The following is a 16,075-nucleotide window of genomic DNA, read 5'->3' as shown; positions in this document are numbered from 1 at the left end:
CAGGAGAATGTGCTGGGCTCGGATCCCCTCCTGTTCTCTCTGTATTTTTATTACTGGCATGTGACCATTGCTGCTTTCCCAGCGCATCCTAAGGATCTCTGTGTTCCCTCTCCAGCCATTTTCCACATTGCTACTCTGATGCCCACGAAGGATTTGGATAAATACCGCTGTGACAAGAAGAGGCACCTGGGGAATGATTTTGTTTCCATTGTTTACAACGATTCTGGAGAGGATTTCAAGCTGGGCACAATAAAGGTAGGGGATTTTCCTCATGGGTGTGTTACAGCAGGAGCACAGTACCTGTGTGTGTACCCTCGTGTGTGTGGGTGTTACCCTAAAAACTGTGTGGGGATTATGGGGGGAGCTGTTGGCTGTGGTGGGTTTACTGCTGTGTGTTTATGGCGTTCTCAAACCATGATGCTGCCAGGGAAATGTTTCTGACTGGTGCATTGGCTTCTCCTCAGGGGCAGTTCAATTTTGTGCATGTGATCATCACCCCCCTGGACTACGACTGTAACCTGGTGACGCTGCAGTGCCGGAAAGGTGGGAGTGAACCTCAGCCCATGCTGTGCTGGGGGTTTGTGCTTCAGAAGTTAAAACTTCCAGGAGAAACTCTCTGGAACCAGTTTGCCCAGTTAGATCTGGGTTTGCCCTGCTCAGGTACCTTCTCTGGATTGCTCATGCTGTGTTCAAGCCCAGGACCCAGTACCAGCAGCAGAGCAGATCCCTCCCTCCATCAGGTCTTGGGAATGCTGGAGGACATGGGGGGTTCAGCAGTGCTGGGGCAGGTGTTGTACCAAAGGTGTTTCTGGCCACAGTTGGTTCCCTAAACTTTTATGGAGCAGCCAGGATTTGAGAGCCAGTTGTGTTAAACTGCTGAGCAGGTTCTGCTAGAGCAGGAGCTGTGGAGCTTGTGGGTACTTGGTTGATACAATTCCTCAGGTTTATTTGAATTAGATATTTAGTTACTGGCAACCTTTTGCTTCTTAACTGTCTTACAAGAATTTTTTCTTGTTCCTTTAAACTAAAGACATGGAGGGTCTGGTGGACACGAGTGTTGCCAAGATCATCTCTGACAAGAACCTGCCCTTCGTGGCCCGTCAGATGGCCCTGCACGCCAACGTGAGTACCCCCAGCTCCCTGAGCTTCTTGGCCCATCACCAGCTTCCAGGGAAACAGGCAGGGCATGCTAAAGCAAAGAAAAACTTTTCCACTTGACCTTGAAGCCAGAGTTGGCACCTGAGCAGTCCTAACTCAGCTGGATTGCAGTTGCCGTCAAACTGCTCTGAAAAATTTGACGAATTTTATTGTTGTGGTTCCATTAATGTGGCTCCTCTCTTTCCCTGCTTCTCCCCACCCTTCCCACCCCAGATGGCTTCCCAGGTCCACCACAGCAGATCCAACCCCACGGACACCTACCCCTCCAAGTGGATCGCGAGGCTGCGCCACATCAAGAGGCTGCGGCACCGGGTGAGTGCAGCTGCCCTGAGGGTGGGACTGGGCTGCACTGAGCCTCTGCCTGCAGCTGAGGCAGGTGAAACCAGCTGTCAGAGCTGGCCGAGTGACAGGGGGGCTGTGTGTACAGAGCTTAGAATCCAGCTGGTCATGGAATCAGAGTTTGGGTTGGAAGGGACCTTAAGGATCATCCAGTTCAAGTGTGGCAATGTCAAACAGTTTCACTGGCAGTAAGGGCTTTGGGAAGCTTAATCCTGGAATCCCAGAATCACTGATGTTGGAAAAGCCCTCCAAACCCATTGAGTCCAATGGATGTCCAATGCCCACCTTGTCCCCACCTCCAGGAATTCCTTGGGCACCTCCAGGGCTGAGGACTCCAAACCTCCCTGGGCAGCCCTTCCAGTGCTTGACCACCCTTCCCATGGGGAAATTCCTCCTGGTGTCCCATACCTGGACACAGAGTGGCACTGCCACAGTGTCCTGGTAACCTGCCCTGCCCAGATGGAGATTTGGAAGAATTTTGGAGAGAATGGAGCTCACCTGCTCTCCCTTGCCTTTCAGCTCCGTGAAGAGACGCAGTACCAGAGCCCTGGCCTTCCCCTGCAGCTGCACCCCTCTGCCCCCACAAAGCCCCCTCCCCAGATGCCCCAGGACCCCCCTCCCAGCTACGAGACAGGCCAGAGGAAGAGGCTGATCTCCTCCGTGGATGATTTCACTGAGTTTGTGTAGGGCCGGGCTCAGGGTGTCCCTGCAGGGACACTGGGGCCATGGAATTGTGTTCCCTGCCTGCTGCTCCCTGCACCTGCATGGACACAGGCACTGGGAGGCACAGCCTGGCTGCTCCTTGCATGTGGACTTGGCACTGAACCTGCCAGGAGCTTTGGGTGCCCCTGAGGATGGCACTGGACTCCCAGCAGAAGCTCCCAGAGGACCAACCCACAGTGTTTGGTTTGATTTGAGCTGTTTCAAAGCTTCTCTGTTGGGAAATTCCCTGCAGAACCTTTCTTTGGACTCCTTCCACAGCAGCTCCTGGTGGAAGCAGACAAAGGATGATACTCTGCAGATCCTCATGTGAAGGTACAGGAATTGTGGGATTTTTGAGACTTTATTTGGAATGAAATATGAAGTATTGAAAATCCAGTTGCTATTTCTGAGCACCCCAGAATCCCAGCTCCTCCCTGAATCTCGGGGCTGTCAGCACTTGGATTCTTCAGGCTCTGACTCATTCTGCTGCCAGCTCTGGAAAGAGTTAATTTGCATTCTCTCTTGCTCAGAATGCTGCTTAAGTTCCCAAGATTTGTCTTCATTTTGGCCAGCTGCAGAATTTCCCTGGCTGCAGGAATGCTGGGGTGTCTCACCCTTCCCCATGCACCTGATAAATCCCTTCTTGACTGCTGACAGGTCTTGGGGCATCATCTCCCCACGAGTTTTGCCTCTTCCCTGCCAGGGAGGCTCTCAGGGGAGGCTGAAGCAGCTCAGTTGGAGCTTTCAGGGCAGGTGGGCACAGCTGGAATGGGACTTGCAGCCCGTCCTGAGGCAAGGAGGGCACCAGACACTACAGCACCCAACTGGGAGGCACCTCATAAGCTGGACTATACTGTGAGAACTTCATCTCCTGCTTGCTCCGTGAGGGGGAAGCGTGGCTGTGGGAACGGCTGCCAGCAGGGAGATGAGGTGCAATGTGCACAATGTGGGACTGTGAAGGGACAGGTGAGGGACAGAGGGACAGCCCTCACCTGTGCAGGTGTGTGGGAACACCAGGTGTCCGTTGTGTTCGAGTGTTTATGAGTCATACAGGAAATAAAATATTTGATCAGTGCGGTCTGGATGTCCTGGGAAAGTTCCATATAAATCCTTCCTCCTATCCTGGTTTAGGTTCCCAGCCTGGTTTGCTCATGGACCACCCCCTACCCCTTGCAGTGTTGGACACACAAATTCCTGGCTGTGTTCCAGTCCTGGACTGGGATATTCCCTCTGTGCTGGGAGGGGACTCTGTCAGCTTTGTCCTTGTGCCACCCCCAGTACCACAGGTGAGCTCATTCATTAACACCACCCCTGACAGGCTGGAGGATTTTAGGAAGTGTCTTGTGCTGTGCAGGAGACCTTAATTAAAATTAAGGATGCAGAGAGAATGAGGGTGGGGTGGAGAGGAGCAGCTGGAGCAGGACAAAACCACCTGAGCCACGTTTCAGCAGTCAAGTGTTTATTTGACTTTGTCATTTTGTAAGAAACATCCCCACAGTTACAAAATACACCATTTTTGTTTGCAGTGAAATGCTGACCAGACAGGAACTGTTGGCATTTTGGTCACAATCATTGTTCTTTTAAAAAAACAAAAATTAGAAAAAATAAGGCACTTACAGAAGTCCCTCCCTCTCCCTTGGAACGAATGGATGGGGCTCTCATTTTTCATTTAAGCAGCTTGATCCTGATACATCACTGTGAGAGTCAAGGCAATAAATAAGACACCATCTCTTGGTGACTACAGACACAAAAATATACATTCAGGGGGACTGATGGGCTTTGAGTCAAGGTTATTGCTGTGAGGGTGTAACTCCATGGCTGGGACATGGAGGGGAGCCTGGGACCCTGCTGGAGCTGGCACAGGAGCTGCTGGAGCAGAAGTGAGAGTGCTGGAAGCTGTGGGTGCTGCCCACCACGCAGGGCTGGGCTTTTGCAGGGACTGGGGGGGCACAGCTGCTCCCCGTACTTCAGGGAAGTAGGGCAGTTGTCTGATCCCTTCCTGCTCCCCTGGCATCAGCAGGAGCACTTGGGAAAGGCACACACACCGAGTCACACACACACACAGGGCAGGGAACAGGCACTTGGAACAAACATCCAGATGGATTTGGGGAGCATCTTTGTTCCAGCTGCCCCTTAGCTTAGGAAGGGATGCTCAGAAACATTTGGGACCTGCTGGCTCCTCCTTCCCTCCTGCTCCCATCCTCTTCTAATGAGGATGCTCCAGCTGAGAACTGACCATCAGGAACTGAACTTTTTGGCTCTTCAAGACACTTCCAAGACCTGCTTGGTTTATGTGGGACCTTTCAATCACTGAATATTCCCACAGAGCCCTTGGGGTGGCTGGATCTACACCCCTGGTGCTCCTTACAGGTGAGACGGGCTGTGCCAGGGCAGGGCTGTGGGGAAAGGAGCTTTGGAGCTGAAGGGATTCCAGCCCTGGGGGCATCCCAGCTCTCTGGGACACCTCACCACTGCTCCTCTTACTGCCTTGCTCTGGGGACATGGCACTGGCCCTGTCACCAAAATGGAGTCAAGGACATGAGCCTGGTGCTGTGCTGCCTGGGAAGTTAAAGAAACAAAAAACCCAAGGCAAATAGTGTTCTAGCTCTGGCTTCAAAACCAGGGTTTTTTCTGAGCACAAAGCTGACCAGCACCTGGTCCCAGCCCAAGGCTCAGCCTCCTGCCTGCTGCAGGCACCTCCCTGTCCCACTCTGGGCCCCTCTCTGCCCTTTCCCCCCCGTCCTGGTGACCAGGATTGCATTTCTCCCCTCTCTGCACTCCACTTCTCTGTGCTCCCTGCTCTCCAACACCTCCATGCTGACCAAGCACCACCTCATTTGTCTTCTCCTGCCCTCATCCCTCTGCAACCTTTCCACAACATCTGTCCTGCACAGCACCTGAGCTTTCCACAGGTAACTGAGACCTGTCCCAAAGGGACCCCAGAGCAGCCAGTGTCCCCTGCAGCCACCCTGACTCACACGGCCAGGGGAGCACAGGGACACTGGAATGAAATCTTCTCAAGTATCCAACACAGCTGGGGGCTGGAGGGGAGGCTCAGGAGGGCATGGAGCAATGGAAGTGCTTTAGGAGCCTCCTCTCTCCACCTGGATAAGCCTCCCTGCCCTGGGAAGGTGCTTCCAGGCCCACCAGCACCAGAGGCAGCTGAACCTGAGGCCCCTGCCCTGCAGCTCTGCCCTCCTCAGCCTTCCTTCCAGCCTCTCACCTGTCCAAAGCACGGAGCAGGTTCTGGAACACACAGAGGAGCCCACTGGGGGCTCTTCCCCATCCACCTGTGGCCACTGCCCCGAGCCAGCCCAGGAGAGCACACGCACCACACACACACAGACACCCAATCCTTATATACACGGGACATTCCCAGGAAGAAGCACTTAATACATCCTTTAAATAACTCTGACAATAGTGTTCTGTCTCCTATCTACATGTTTCAAACACGGTACCGATGCTATGAAAATATAGCAAACATACAAAAATATATACATTTAAAAACCAAACAAACCCCGTATAAATTACTTACAATAGCCATAAGGTGAAATGGGGCTGAGGAGGGGAAGGCAGCCCCTGGGGGGCTTCAGGCACCCCCAGGCTGTGATCTGGGGGGCCCCATGGCACAGGCCAGCTGTAGCCCAGCAGCTGTAGCCCAGCACATGGTGAATCCCAGCTGGCAGGGCTGGAGGGAGCCCAAAAAAAGCTCCCTCAGGGCTCCACCTGCCTCCTTTGTGCTCAGGGAAGGCGCTGGCACTGCTGCCCGAGCTGGGGCTGCGCTCCCCTCCTCCCTGCCCATTTCAATTTATGATTTAAACAAACAAAATACTGCTTTTGTGATATATTATCCCATTCTTAGCTCGCACGTGTCACTGGTAGCCGAGGAAAGCCTTGTTTAAAGTGCTGGGCAGTACATAGGAACAAGTAAACCAAAAAAAAAATACATATACTTAGGGCAATACATTCCTTGGGTTAGAGAAGCCAAGCAGCCAGCGGCGCCTGCACCCCGGGGCCACAGTGGGGGGACAGGGCAGGTGGGGACCACAGTGACACCAGCACGTTGGGAACCCCACGCTGGGAGTTGGGAACCCCACACTGGGAGTTGGGAACGCCACAATGGGAGTTTGGGAACCCCACAATTGGAGTTTGGGAACCCCACGCTGGGAGTTGGGAACCCCACGCTGGGAGTTTGGGAACGCCACAATTGGAGTTTGGGAACCCCACGCTGGGAGGTGGCTGAGGCAGCCCAGGGGTCTCTCGTCCCCAGCTCGCTGCAATGTCCTTTGTTTTAAATATTGGATTTCTTTAAATACAAATAATAGTACCAATTTCTGGAGGATAAAAGTAGCCAATACTGGAAATTAACTGCTCTGGGTGTAGATAGCATTTCTCTATATATCTATTTACGCTTAAAAAACAAGGAGGGTTAAATACCTTCTCGAAAGCTGTCGCTTTCCTCCACAGTGCGTCTGGTCGACAAAAATCCAAGACTTGGTTCAAACCTTCAAGGCCTGGGGCTCTCCTTTCCCTTTCCCACCCGGCACAGCCAGCAGGGAAGGGGGGGAGCTTTGTCCCGTCCCCCTGTGCCCACCCCAGTCCCACCTGTGGCCGGTTGTAGCCGGGCCATTGAACACCCTGTGAGCCAGCAGGGACCTCCTGCACCTGCTCACGCCCCGGGGGAAGGCTCGGCCTTCTCCCCGTCCATCTCTACCCCTGGAACACTCCCTGGGGCCGTTTCTGGAGGGCCGGTGGCCGTGCCAGCGGCGTGGCCGTGCCAGCGGCGTGGCCGGAGCCCCCTGTGCCCGGCCGGCCCAGCCGCCGCGGCAGCTCCGGGCGGGCACAGCCCACCCAACAAAGCCCTGCCAGGGCATCGCTCCCGCACCCCGTTACTTCACCGTGGGGTGCACCCGGTTCTTGGCCCGCAGGGGCCGTTTCCTCCTGGTCGCGCAGGGCTTGCCCGCCGTGCCCGCGGCCGCGCTGACCCCGCGGCTGGCTCGCAGCAGCCGCCCGGGCACGGGTACGGGCACGGGCACGGCCCCGGCACAGCGCGGCGACAGCGGCTCCGTGCCCGGCGCCTCCGGGGACGGGCCCTGCTCCGGGCCCCCCTCGGGCCCGCGGTGCCTCCTGCGGGCGCGGCGGCTGCGGGAGAACTCGAGCAGGTGCTCGATGCGGGACACATCCTCCGTCACCTGGTTGACGCGGTCGAACTGCGCCAGCAGCATCTCGAAGAGCGAGAGGAGCCGCTGGATGTCGGCGTCCACCTCCAGGCTGTCGCGGGCGCTCAGCACCAGGCTCAGCCCGTCCAGCTGGCTGGAGGACGTGGAGGTCCTGGAGCTGTCGGAGGCGGCGCTGGGAGTGGGGCCACGGAAGGACTTGGAGTCGCTGGAGTCTCGTGAGGGCAGCGGCTCCATCCCCTCGAACCTCACCTTGTGCCGGAACTGGGGGGGAGAGGAGAAAGGGGCAGCATTAGGGCAGGAAGCTCCAAACAGCTCCAGGGCAGCTCCAGCCACTCCTGGTGTGACAGGCATGGGCTGGACCCCAAATAAAGCCACGTGGGACTGTGGGGCTGAGAATGGGCAGCTGATGCCTGTACACTTCCTCATCTCTCTTGGGCCCCCAGGGTGGCCACTGCTCCTACCCTTGCCTGCCAGAGAAACCCGGCTGCAGGAAGGAGCCAGAGGCAGGGAAAGGCTAAGGATGGCGGGTGCTGCTCTGTGTCACCACGCCCCTTCTCCTCAGAGACCCCAGGCTGGCCTCCCCCAGGCTGGCCTCACCTCCTTGGCTTTGCTGAAGCCCATCCACATCTTGAGCCTGCGCATGAACAGCTCGACCATCTCGTAGTCCTGGGGCTCGAAGGCGGGCCGGTAGAGCTCGAAGTGCATCTCGCGGTAGCTGTGGATCAGCACCACCGCCAGCAGCCGCAGCACGACCCACGCCTCCAGCACCACGTAGGAGGTGCAGAAGAGGCAGTAGAGCCCCGAGGCCTCGGGCAGGCAGGGCCGCAGGCTGGCGCTGCCCCGCAGCAGGGCCAGCAGCAGCAGGAGGCTGCTGCCCACGCTGCGGAAGGACTCGGAGGAGGAGGAGAAGAGCTGAGGAGGGACAGAGAGATGGGTGAGAAGGGAACACAGCAAAGAGTTCTCCTGACCTCCAATATCCCCTCCCACAATGGCCCACAAATGGGCTGGGGCAGGGACAGCCCCTGGCCAAAGGTGCTGGCAGCAGGACGGGCACAGAGTGCCCAGGGGCTTTGCTCATGTCATGCCAGGGAAAAGGGGCAGCAGGAGCACCAGCAGCCCCTCTGTGAGGAGGGGGACCAGAGTGCTTACCAGGAAGCCGAGCTGGGCGTAGGCCAGGAGGAGGAGGGCGAAGGCCACCCCTGCAGCCATCAGCTCCTTCACGGACTTCTGGAAGGTCTTCCCAAACACTGACCACTGCCGGACGAAGCGCAGCTGCTGGGCAGCCTGGAGGGGAGAGGAGGCAGTTACAGACATACCCCATAGCCCAGGAAGGGTGAGAAACATGTGAGAAACCCAAACCCCAGCAGAGCACAAACATCCCAGCCTGCAGGTTCCCTGCAGACAGACCCATCTGACTGAATTCCCCAAGGGAATCAAGGCCCCAGAGACCCAAAGTGCCCAGCACAGACACAGGTGGCCTCCCTGCCACCCCGTCCCCTGGCAGGGCTGTGCAAGGGTGACAAACACAGCAAGACCAAAGCACCCAGCACCCACGTGCAGCTCCCCCAGCCCTCTGTACCTGCACGGTCAGGAGGAAGAGGAGGGACGCGGCCAGGCTGCTGAAGACAGAGCTGAGGAAGGCCACCTGGTAGAAGTTGGTGAAGCCCCTGCGGTTGCTGAGGTACCTGAGCCACTGCTGGTCAGCCAGGGTGGCCTGGCTGAGGTGCACCAGCACCGTGCACGTGGTGAGCAGGATGAAGAGCCACTGGCTGTAGTTGCCCCACAGGGTGAAGTAGGCTCTGCCTTCCTTCTTGATGGCCAGACACTCTGACACCACGAAGTAAACCACAAACAGCATGAGGAACACCTGGGGGAGGAACAGAGCAGTCACCAGGAGAGGTGATGGAGACATGACCAGGAGAGGAGGAGTGGAGAAGGTACCAGGAGATGAGAGGACAAGCCCTGACTGCTGTGCTTGCACCCAGGACAGCAAAATCCCCCCAAACCAGGCCAAGTTTCACCACTGCACACCTGCGGCACCCCCTGCATCCTGCCCTGCCCTCCTCGCTCATCCAGCACCCCAATCCCTGCTGAAGGCCCCCAGTGCCCACACCCAGTGCCCCTGTGGCAGGGTGGCAGCGCCCAGGGGCACTGGGCTCTGCTGACACCCACCCAGGCAGGGTGACAGATGTGGGGACAGGCAGAGCAGCTTGAGCCCACAGTGCCCAGGCTGGGTGAGGGTCCCCAGAGCCCCCCAGCAGAGGGCAGGGGGTGCAGGGGAGGCCCCACACTGACCATCATGAGCAGCTGCAGGGTGACCCCCGTGCTGAGGCGCAGCAGGGGGAAGGGGCTGATGGTGACGGCGGCGATGGCCTGGCCGGCCCCAGGGAACTCCAGGCGCAGGGTCAGGGCCACGTGCAGGTCCACGCTGGGGTTGTACTGCAGCAGCTCCACAAACACTGCCCGGCTCCTGCAGGGGCACAGCACCAGCTCAGGGGCCACTCCTGGGGGGGACACGGGTCCTGTGCCCTGTGACACCCCAGCAGCACTGCTGAGAGCCCAGGTGGCAGCAGGACACTCTCCCTGCCCTGTCACACTCACATGTTGTCGATCCACGTGTGCTGCTGCAGGAACTCCAGCTGAGCCCTGCTCTCCTCCAGGGAAGGGCCCAGCTCCTGCACGTAGCCACTGCTGTCGTAGAAGGAGATGTAGCCCCAGTACCAGATCCTGCAGAGGAAGAGGAGCTGTGGGTGAGGCTGAAGGACACTGGCTGCTCTCCTGCGTGGCAGGCCAGGATCTGGTGTGCAGATGCAGACCCTGCCCCTCAGGATTTATTTCACAGGACAGATTACAGGGGTGCATTGATCCCCTTCAGTGCTCCCAACCCCAGAAGAGCCCCAAGCCCTGTGGTGGCCCACAGCTGCATGGAGATGATGCCTCTGGCGACAAACCAGAGAAGAAACCAAGTGTGATTTATGTCCTGCCCGGGGTGCAGGATAACCTGCTGCCACCCCTTGAGCAGAAATCTGGGCTGCTGGCTTCCCCTGCCCTGTCTGTGCCCTGGAAGGAGCAGAGTTGATCCCCTGTCCCTGGGCCCCAGAAGAGCACAACGCTGCTGCTCAGGCCATTCAGAATATCTATATCCATCCCCCCTTTGCCAGGCTCAGGGGCTGAGGAGAGGGCTGGGAACAGCCCAGGACACTGTAAAGACCTTGGAGAGGTGTGCAAGGGTCCCTGGAGGAGGAGCAGGGCTGGCAGCAGGGCTGGCAGCAGGGCTGGGGCAGGCAGGGCAGCCTTACCCTGCCAGGTCGGGTGCTGAGTGTGCCCACGCCGCCGTCCCGTTCCCGGCTGGGCTCTCCCAGCCCACGCCATAGTCAGCAGTGGCAAAGCTGTGCTGGTCAGTGCAGCTCCTCTGGGCACTGCCCATGCCCTGCAGGATGTCCTGGGCACTCTGCTGGCACTCAGCTGCAATGAGACCACCCTGTGAGCCCAGCATGGAGCTCAGCTTCCCACCCCTCCAAACCCATCCCACCAGGGCCCCAGGGTGAGGGAATGGGCATGCTCTAGTGAGGGATTCAGGAAAGGATGGATATTAATAATAAAAGTAACTGTCCAATTTAGGAGTCATGATACAGCCATGCCTCCAAGTCAGAGTGGATTAGCTGGTACAAGTGGAGGAGAACAGAGACATCCCAACTGGCCCTGGGTAACTGGGGACCTGCACTCTGGATACATCACTGGCTTCAAACTGCCAGAGGGCAGGGTTAGATGGGATATTGGGAAGGAATCTTCCCTGGGAGGGTGAGCAGGCCCTGGCACAGGCTGCCCAGAGAAGCTGTGGATCCCTGGCCGTGCCCAAGGCCAGGAAGTGTTAGGTGTCCCTGGATGGACTTTAAGGTCCCTCCCAGCCCAAACCATTCCATGATCCACTGCCCCAGCTCATGTGTGCAGAGCAGAACCACTGCCTGCCCAAGCTGTGCTCCTCCCTCAGCCCCACTGCACGCAGAGCTGTCCCTGCAGGACTGTCACCTGGCAGAGTGACAGCAGTGCCACCCTCCCTGCCCTGCCCTGCCCTGCCTCCCTCCCTGGTACCTCCGTGCAGGCGGAGCTGCCGCAGCCGGGCCGTCCCCAGCGTGGTGCTGTGGCTCTCCTGCCCAGAGCCGTTGTTGTACAGGTACGGCAGGAACACCTGGGACATCCACACCCAGAACTGATCCGACCTGCAGGGGCAAGGTGTGACATTGCTGAGTCCAAGTTCCAGGGGCTTTGGGGCACAAACTGATGTGCACTGAGAGCCCAGGGCTCTGCAGGGACACAGAACAGCACAACAATCCCAGTGCCAGGCTGGGCTGCTGGGAGCTCCCAGGGCTGTGGAAAATCAGCTGGGAGAATTGAATCCAGTCAAACTCATGAGCAGAGTGAGGAAAGGCAGACTGGCCACGATGCCATTTCTGGCTCTCATGACCCTGTTCATGGCTACAACTTGCAACTAAATTCTGGAGACAGAGAAACCCTTGTGAAAGATCAACATCAGCTCCCACAGCCCCTTCCCACTGGGGAAACCACTACACCTCAGAGGAATTAAACCTCTCAATCCCCAGAGGCCCCTCTGCTCTCCAGGGCAGCAGCAGAACCACAAACAGGAGCTGCAGAGTGCCCAGCTCCCCATGGGCACCAAGGAACCTCCTATGGGACAGAGTGTGGAGCACAAGCCCAGGAGCCGACCCCCCTGCCCCCCCCAGGGGCTGGCAGGACCTCTTGATGAGCAGGAAGTCGTTGCTGCCCAGCTGCTGCTTGATGGAGCTCTGCAGGAGGAAGGCCCGGCTGGTGCGGGAGGCGTCCCCGTAGTTGGTGAGCAGGACCACCAGCAAGAACATCATGTAGATGAGGAAGTTCTGGGAAGCAAAGGGTAAAAATGGGATGGCATGGAAGGGCTGGATCCCCATCCTGCAGCAGAGCAGTGCTTTCCATAGCCATGCAACAGCATCAGACCCAGAGGCTGAGAAACTGAGGCAGGAGCTGGAGCCAAGCACTCAGAGCATCCCAGCCTGACTGGGAGGGCCCACACTCAGATGTGTCTGAGCCCTGGGCACCAGGCAGCAGCAGATGTCCCACCTTGAGCATCCTGTGCAGCAGCTTGACCTTCCTGGCCTCCTCCTTGGCCTGGAAGAGGGCAAAGCCCTGCGGGGGCCGGACCTTGCTGATCCTCTCGGACACGTGCTCCACGCAGGGCTGCTCCACCAAGGTGTCATCCTCCTCTGGGTGCAGCCTCTTGGCAACCAGGGAGAAATAGAGGGCTTCCAGCAGCACCTGGGGCACAGGGAGAGAGCTGAGCCTGCAGGGAGCTGGGCCACCTCAGCATCCCAGCAGCAGCTCCCTTGGCACAGCCAGCACGGCACAGCTCCTACCTGGACCTTCAAAACCAAGTGCCACCAGCCCTGCCACCAGCCCTGCCTCTGGTGTTCACATCCCACCCTTCCTGAGGGGTGCAGGGATGGGAGAGACCATTCAGTGCCCACTCTGACCCCATTTCTTTGTGCAAGGCCTTGTCAAGCATGGGAAGGGGATGCCCAGGGCTTTGAATGGTAGATTCACCATGCCTGGAAGTGTTCAAAACCCACAATGGGTTTTGATGTGGATGTGGCACTTGGGGACTTGGATTAGTGGCGAACACGGGGGTGGTGCTTGATGGACTTGATAACTTTAAAGGGCTTTCCCAACCTTAACAATTCCATGACTGTGATCAGCAGCTGGACACGTTAATCCCACACACAGGTCAGTGCACTCGTGCCACGCTCACCTTCAGGGGCTCCCAGACCAGGAACGATGCCAGAAAGCTGAATATCCCTGAGATGAGCCACATGAGGGCCACGCTGGAGGAGAAGCCCACCCCGATCCACACGGAGACGCCCGCGGCGGCGGCCAGGAGCAGGAGGCTGATGCCATGAGCCAGCAGGGAGCACCAGGGAGGCAGCAGGCGCTTCCTGAACGTCTGCTCTGCAACTGGGGGCAGCAGGAGGAGCAGGGAGAGCGGTGTGAGCATCGCTGCAGAGGGCCCGTGGGCACAGGAGGGGTGGGCTCAGCGCTCATCCCAGCACAGAGCTGCCACCAGCCCTGGAGGGGTTTGGAGGGACCAGCCCACACATTCTGCAGGGAGCAGAGCAGAGCTCCCCAGGGGACACTGCAGGCACTGGCACAGCACTGTGCTGGCCCAGGCCTCACTGAGATCCAGGCTCCAAGAGAAGCTGCAGGAAATAGCAGCGATATCCCAGGCAGGGAGCAGCCCTTCCCAAGGCTCCTTTTGTGTTTTATTTCCCATTTACCCCACAGAGCTGTACTGTGGGATGGGCCCTGTCCCCTCACACCCCGGGGCACACCCCGTACCTGTCCAGGTGGACTTGGCTGATCTGCTCACTTCCCTGGCAGGAGGTGCCACGCTCTGCCCCTTGTCGTTGAGCCTCTGCATCATGACAGCCTCCACCTTCTCCCCAAACACACTGGACCTGCCAGGCACAGGGGGAACTGCTGAGAGCTGTGCCTCTGCTGGCCCTGTGCCGAGCAGGCTGGCACCAAGGGGGCTGAATGCCAGTGCCAGCACCAGGGCTGGGACATCCCTCACGTCCCAGGGCACAGACACTGCTGTGTGTCTCATGGTCAGGGCCTGACTGTCCCTCCCCGCCCCTGGCTGGCCACTCTGCAGTGCCTGGGGGCTGCCAGCCCTGGGGGTGCTGGTCAGGGTGGCCAGCAGGGAGTACTGGGCTTGGTAACACTACAGAGATTTGGGGAGAATCCCCTTCTCCCTCCCATCAGTGCCATGAAGGGAGCTCTCATCCCAGCACTTTGCCCAAAACTGCTGGAGCCACAGTTGTGGCCTTAGGGGATGCTCCAGGTGGCTCCTGGAAGGGTGGCAGTGAGTTGTGGCTGTGGGGGCTGCAGGAGCCAGGGCCAGCAGGGACAGAGTGACCCCTGAAAGCATCCCAAAGGCAGCTCAGCCCAGCTGGGTGTGAGGGCAGGGGGTGGGAGGCTCAGCCCTGAGGGGCTCTGCTCCCCAGACACTCACAGGCCTGAGATCAGATCTGTTTCTGCCCTCATGTACGGCCCCAGGTCCTGGGAGATGCCGCTGGCTCCGTCTGCCAGGATCTGCCGGATCAGATCCTCATCTGGGAAGGAGAGAGCACAGACAGGGTTGGCAGGAGCTCAGAGCTCAGCCCCCAGCACCACCCCAGGGCATGGCTGAGCACCTGCTGGAGCTGGGGAGGAGGAGGAGGAGGCTCCCAGCCATGTCCTTCCCCCAGGACAGCCCTCCCCTGCACCCTGTCCTCCAGCTCTGTCCATCCCAGCTTGCCCACAGAGCTGGGCAGTCAGAGCTGCTTCAGAAAGCCACGTTCTCATCCAGAGCCTCAGGGACACCCTGTGGCTTTGAAACCAGCGAGGCAGTGCTGGCTGCTTGCAGCATTCCCATGGGAACACACCTCTCCTGGCTCCCACTCTGCTGCCCAGCAGGATTTCTGTTTTTCCAGACTACAAGCAGACACAACCCTCTGCCCTGCCCTTTGGGTGCAGCCAGAGCTGATGCAGCAGCTGTGCCCGGGCCAGGGGCTCACCTGAGGCTGAGAAGTAGCGGGGCTGGCCCTGGTGGTGGATGCCCAGGGACAGGGTGTCCTCCTCGGGGGCCAGGGGCGCCTCCAGCCCCAGGTGGCGGCTGGCCCGGCCTCTCTTCAGCCTCTGGATGGTGTTGCCCATGATGGAGGAGTCACTCAGCAGGTCTGGCCAGCTGAGCAGGGCCTCGCTGGAGGGCCAGGGCACCAGGCTGTGGGGAAACGGGAATGGGCACAGTCAGAATGAGGGGAGCAGAGAAAATGAACCTGGTGGGACTGCAGAAACAGCTGTGGGAGCCCAGCCCAGCCCAGCCCAGCCCAGCAAAGCACAGACTGGAGCTCTGCTTGCTCCATCTCCAGAAACCCACTCACCTCTTGGAGTCCTCCAGGAACAGATCTGTTTTGGTTTGCTCAGAGAAGGCCTGCAGGGAACAGGAAGGTTTCAGGAGCATGACACAGGTGTGTGCCTGGTCAAAGCTGGGAACACCAGGGGTCACTGAGCTGCTCCCAGCCCTCCAGGAGCCTGCCCAGCTGCGGGGAGGGAAGCACCCACCTCTGCCTGGAGCCCGGGGAAGGTGGGGAAGGAGCTCTCAAGGATTGAGGAGTCCAGGTAGTTGTCGATCTCCAGGGACTGCTGGTCTGAGTGGGTCACGGTGTGGCTGATGGAGACCTGCAGGGCACACCGGGGGCACAGAGGTGACACTGCCACTGAGATCAGCCACACGGCCATCTCCTCTGCCCCCACACACCTGCAGCCACACGTGCCACAGCCAGGGCCACCCAGGCTGTCCCAGCTACAAGCCCCGAGGCTGAGAGCTTTCCCTGAGTGCTCTCAGCAGCATCAGCCCCTGAGCTGCTCATCAGCCCCCAAGCACTGGCTGCAATACTTAATGGAGCTGCTAATTGTGCTTAACTAGTCGGTAAATAAGTCCCCAGCTAATCCCTGCCCAGCTGCCTCAGCCAAGCTTTGCCCAGGGCAGGCATCAGAGAGGCTCCACTGAGCAGCTCCTGGCTCCTGCCTTGGGCATTTGGGTGCCTAAACAGCTTCTAAAATCTGTCTTTTGGTGCCTGGGCACTGACAGAGGCCAGCAGTGATCT

The 16,075-nt window shown here is 58.7% G+C and overlaps 2 protein-coding genes across 8 annotated transcripts in view; one reads left to right on the top strand and one right to left on the bottom strand.

Moving 5' to 3' along the window:
- TSC2 (TSC complex subunit 2) overlaps nt 1-6,204 on the top strand; it is a 35,803-nt gene extending 29,599 nt beyond the window's left edge. For all 6 annotated transcript variants that reach the window (XM_026798363.2, XM_026798362.2, XM_026798361.2 and 3 more), the window contains 5 exons: nt 116-255; nt 465-543; nt 1,031-1,122; nt 1,372-1,470; nt 2,017-6,204. In XM_026798363.2, the coding sequence (XP_026654164.2) occupies nt 116-255; nt 465-543; nt 1,031-1,122; nt 1,372-1,470; nt 2,017-2,184 (578 nt within the window). In that variant the 3' untranslated portion in view covers nt 2,185-6,204. The remainder of the gene's footprint in view (nt 1-115; nt 256-464; nt 544-1,030; nt 1,123-1,371; nt 1,471-2,016) is intronic.
- The window catches only part of PKD1 (polycystin 1, transient receptor potential channel interacting), a 76,776-nt gene continuing 64,342 nt past the window's right edge, over nt 3,642-16,075 (bottom strand). For both annotated transcript variants that reach the window (XM_074552705.1, XM_074552706.1), the window contains exons 31-46: nt 15,531-15,647; nt 15,350-15,399; nt 14,984-15,189; nt 14,440-14,539; nt 13,764-13,882; nt 13,180-13,382; nt 12,495-12,689; nt 12,135-12,274; nt 11,472-11,599; nt 10,679-10,844; nt 9,981-10,106; nt 9,675-9,849; nt 8,959-9,246; nt 8,529-8,663; nt 7,977-8,291; nt 3,642-7,640 (exon numbers count right to left, since the gene is read on the bottom strand). In XM_074552705.1, the coding sequence (XP_074408806.1) occupies nt 7,089-7,640; nt 7,977-8,291; nt 8,529-8,663; nt 8,959-9,246; nt 9,675-9,849; nt 9,981-10,106; nt 10,679-10,844; nt 11,472-11,599; nt 12,135-12,274; nt 12,495-12,689; nt 13,180-13,382; nt 13,764-13,882; nt 14,440-14,539; nt 14,984-15,189; nt 15,350-15,399; nt 15,531-15,647 (3,015 nt within the window). In that variant the 3' untranslated portion in view covers nt 3,642-7,088. The remainder of the gene's footprint in view (nt 7,641-7,976; nt 8,292-8,528; nt 8,664-8,958; nt 9,247-9,674; nt 9,850-9,980; nt 10,107-10,678; nt 10,845-11,471; nt 11,600-12,134; nt 12,275-12,494; nt 12,690-13,179; nt 13,383-13,763; nt 13,883-14,439; nt 14,540-14,983; nt 15,190-15,349; nt 15,400-15,530; nt 15,648-16,075) is intronic.

The sequence above is a fragment of the Zonotrichia albicollis genome, chromosome 16, assembly GCF_047830755.1.
Source record: "Zonotrichia albicollis isolate bZonAlb1 chromosome 16, bZonAlb1.hap1, whole genome shotgun sequence".
Classification (NCBI taxonomy): domain Eukaryota; kingdom Metazoa; phylum Chordata; class Aves; order Passeriformes; family Passerellidae; genus Zonotrichia; species Zonotrichia albicollis.
The sequence above is the reverse complement of the archived record's forward strand: the minus strand, read 5'-3'. Positions and strand labels throughout refer to the sequence as shown.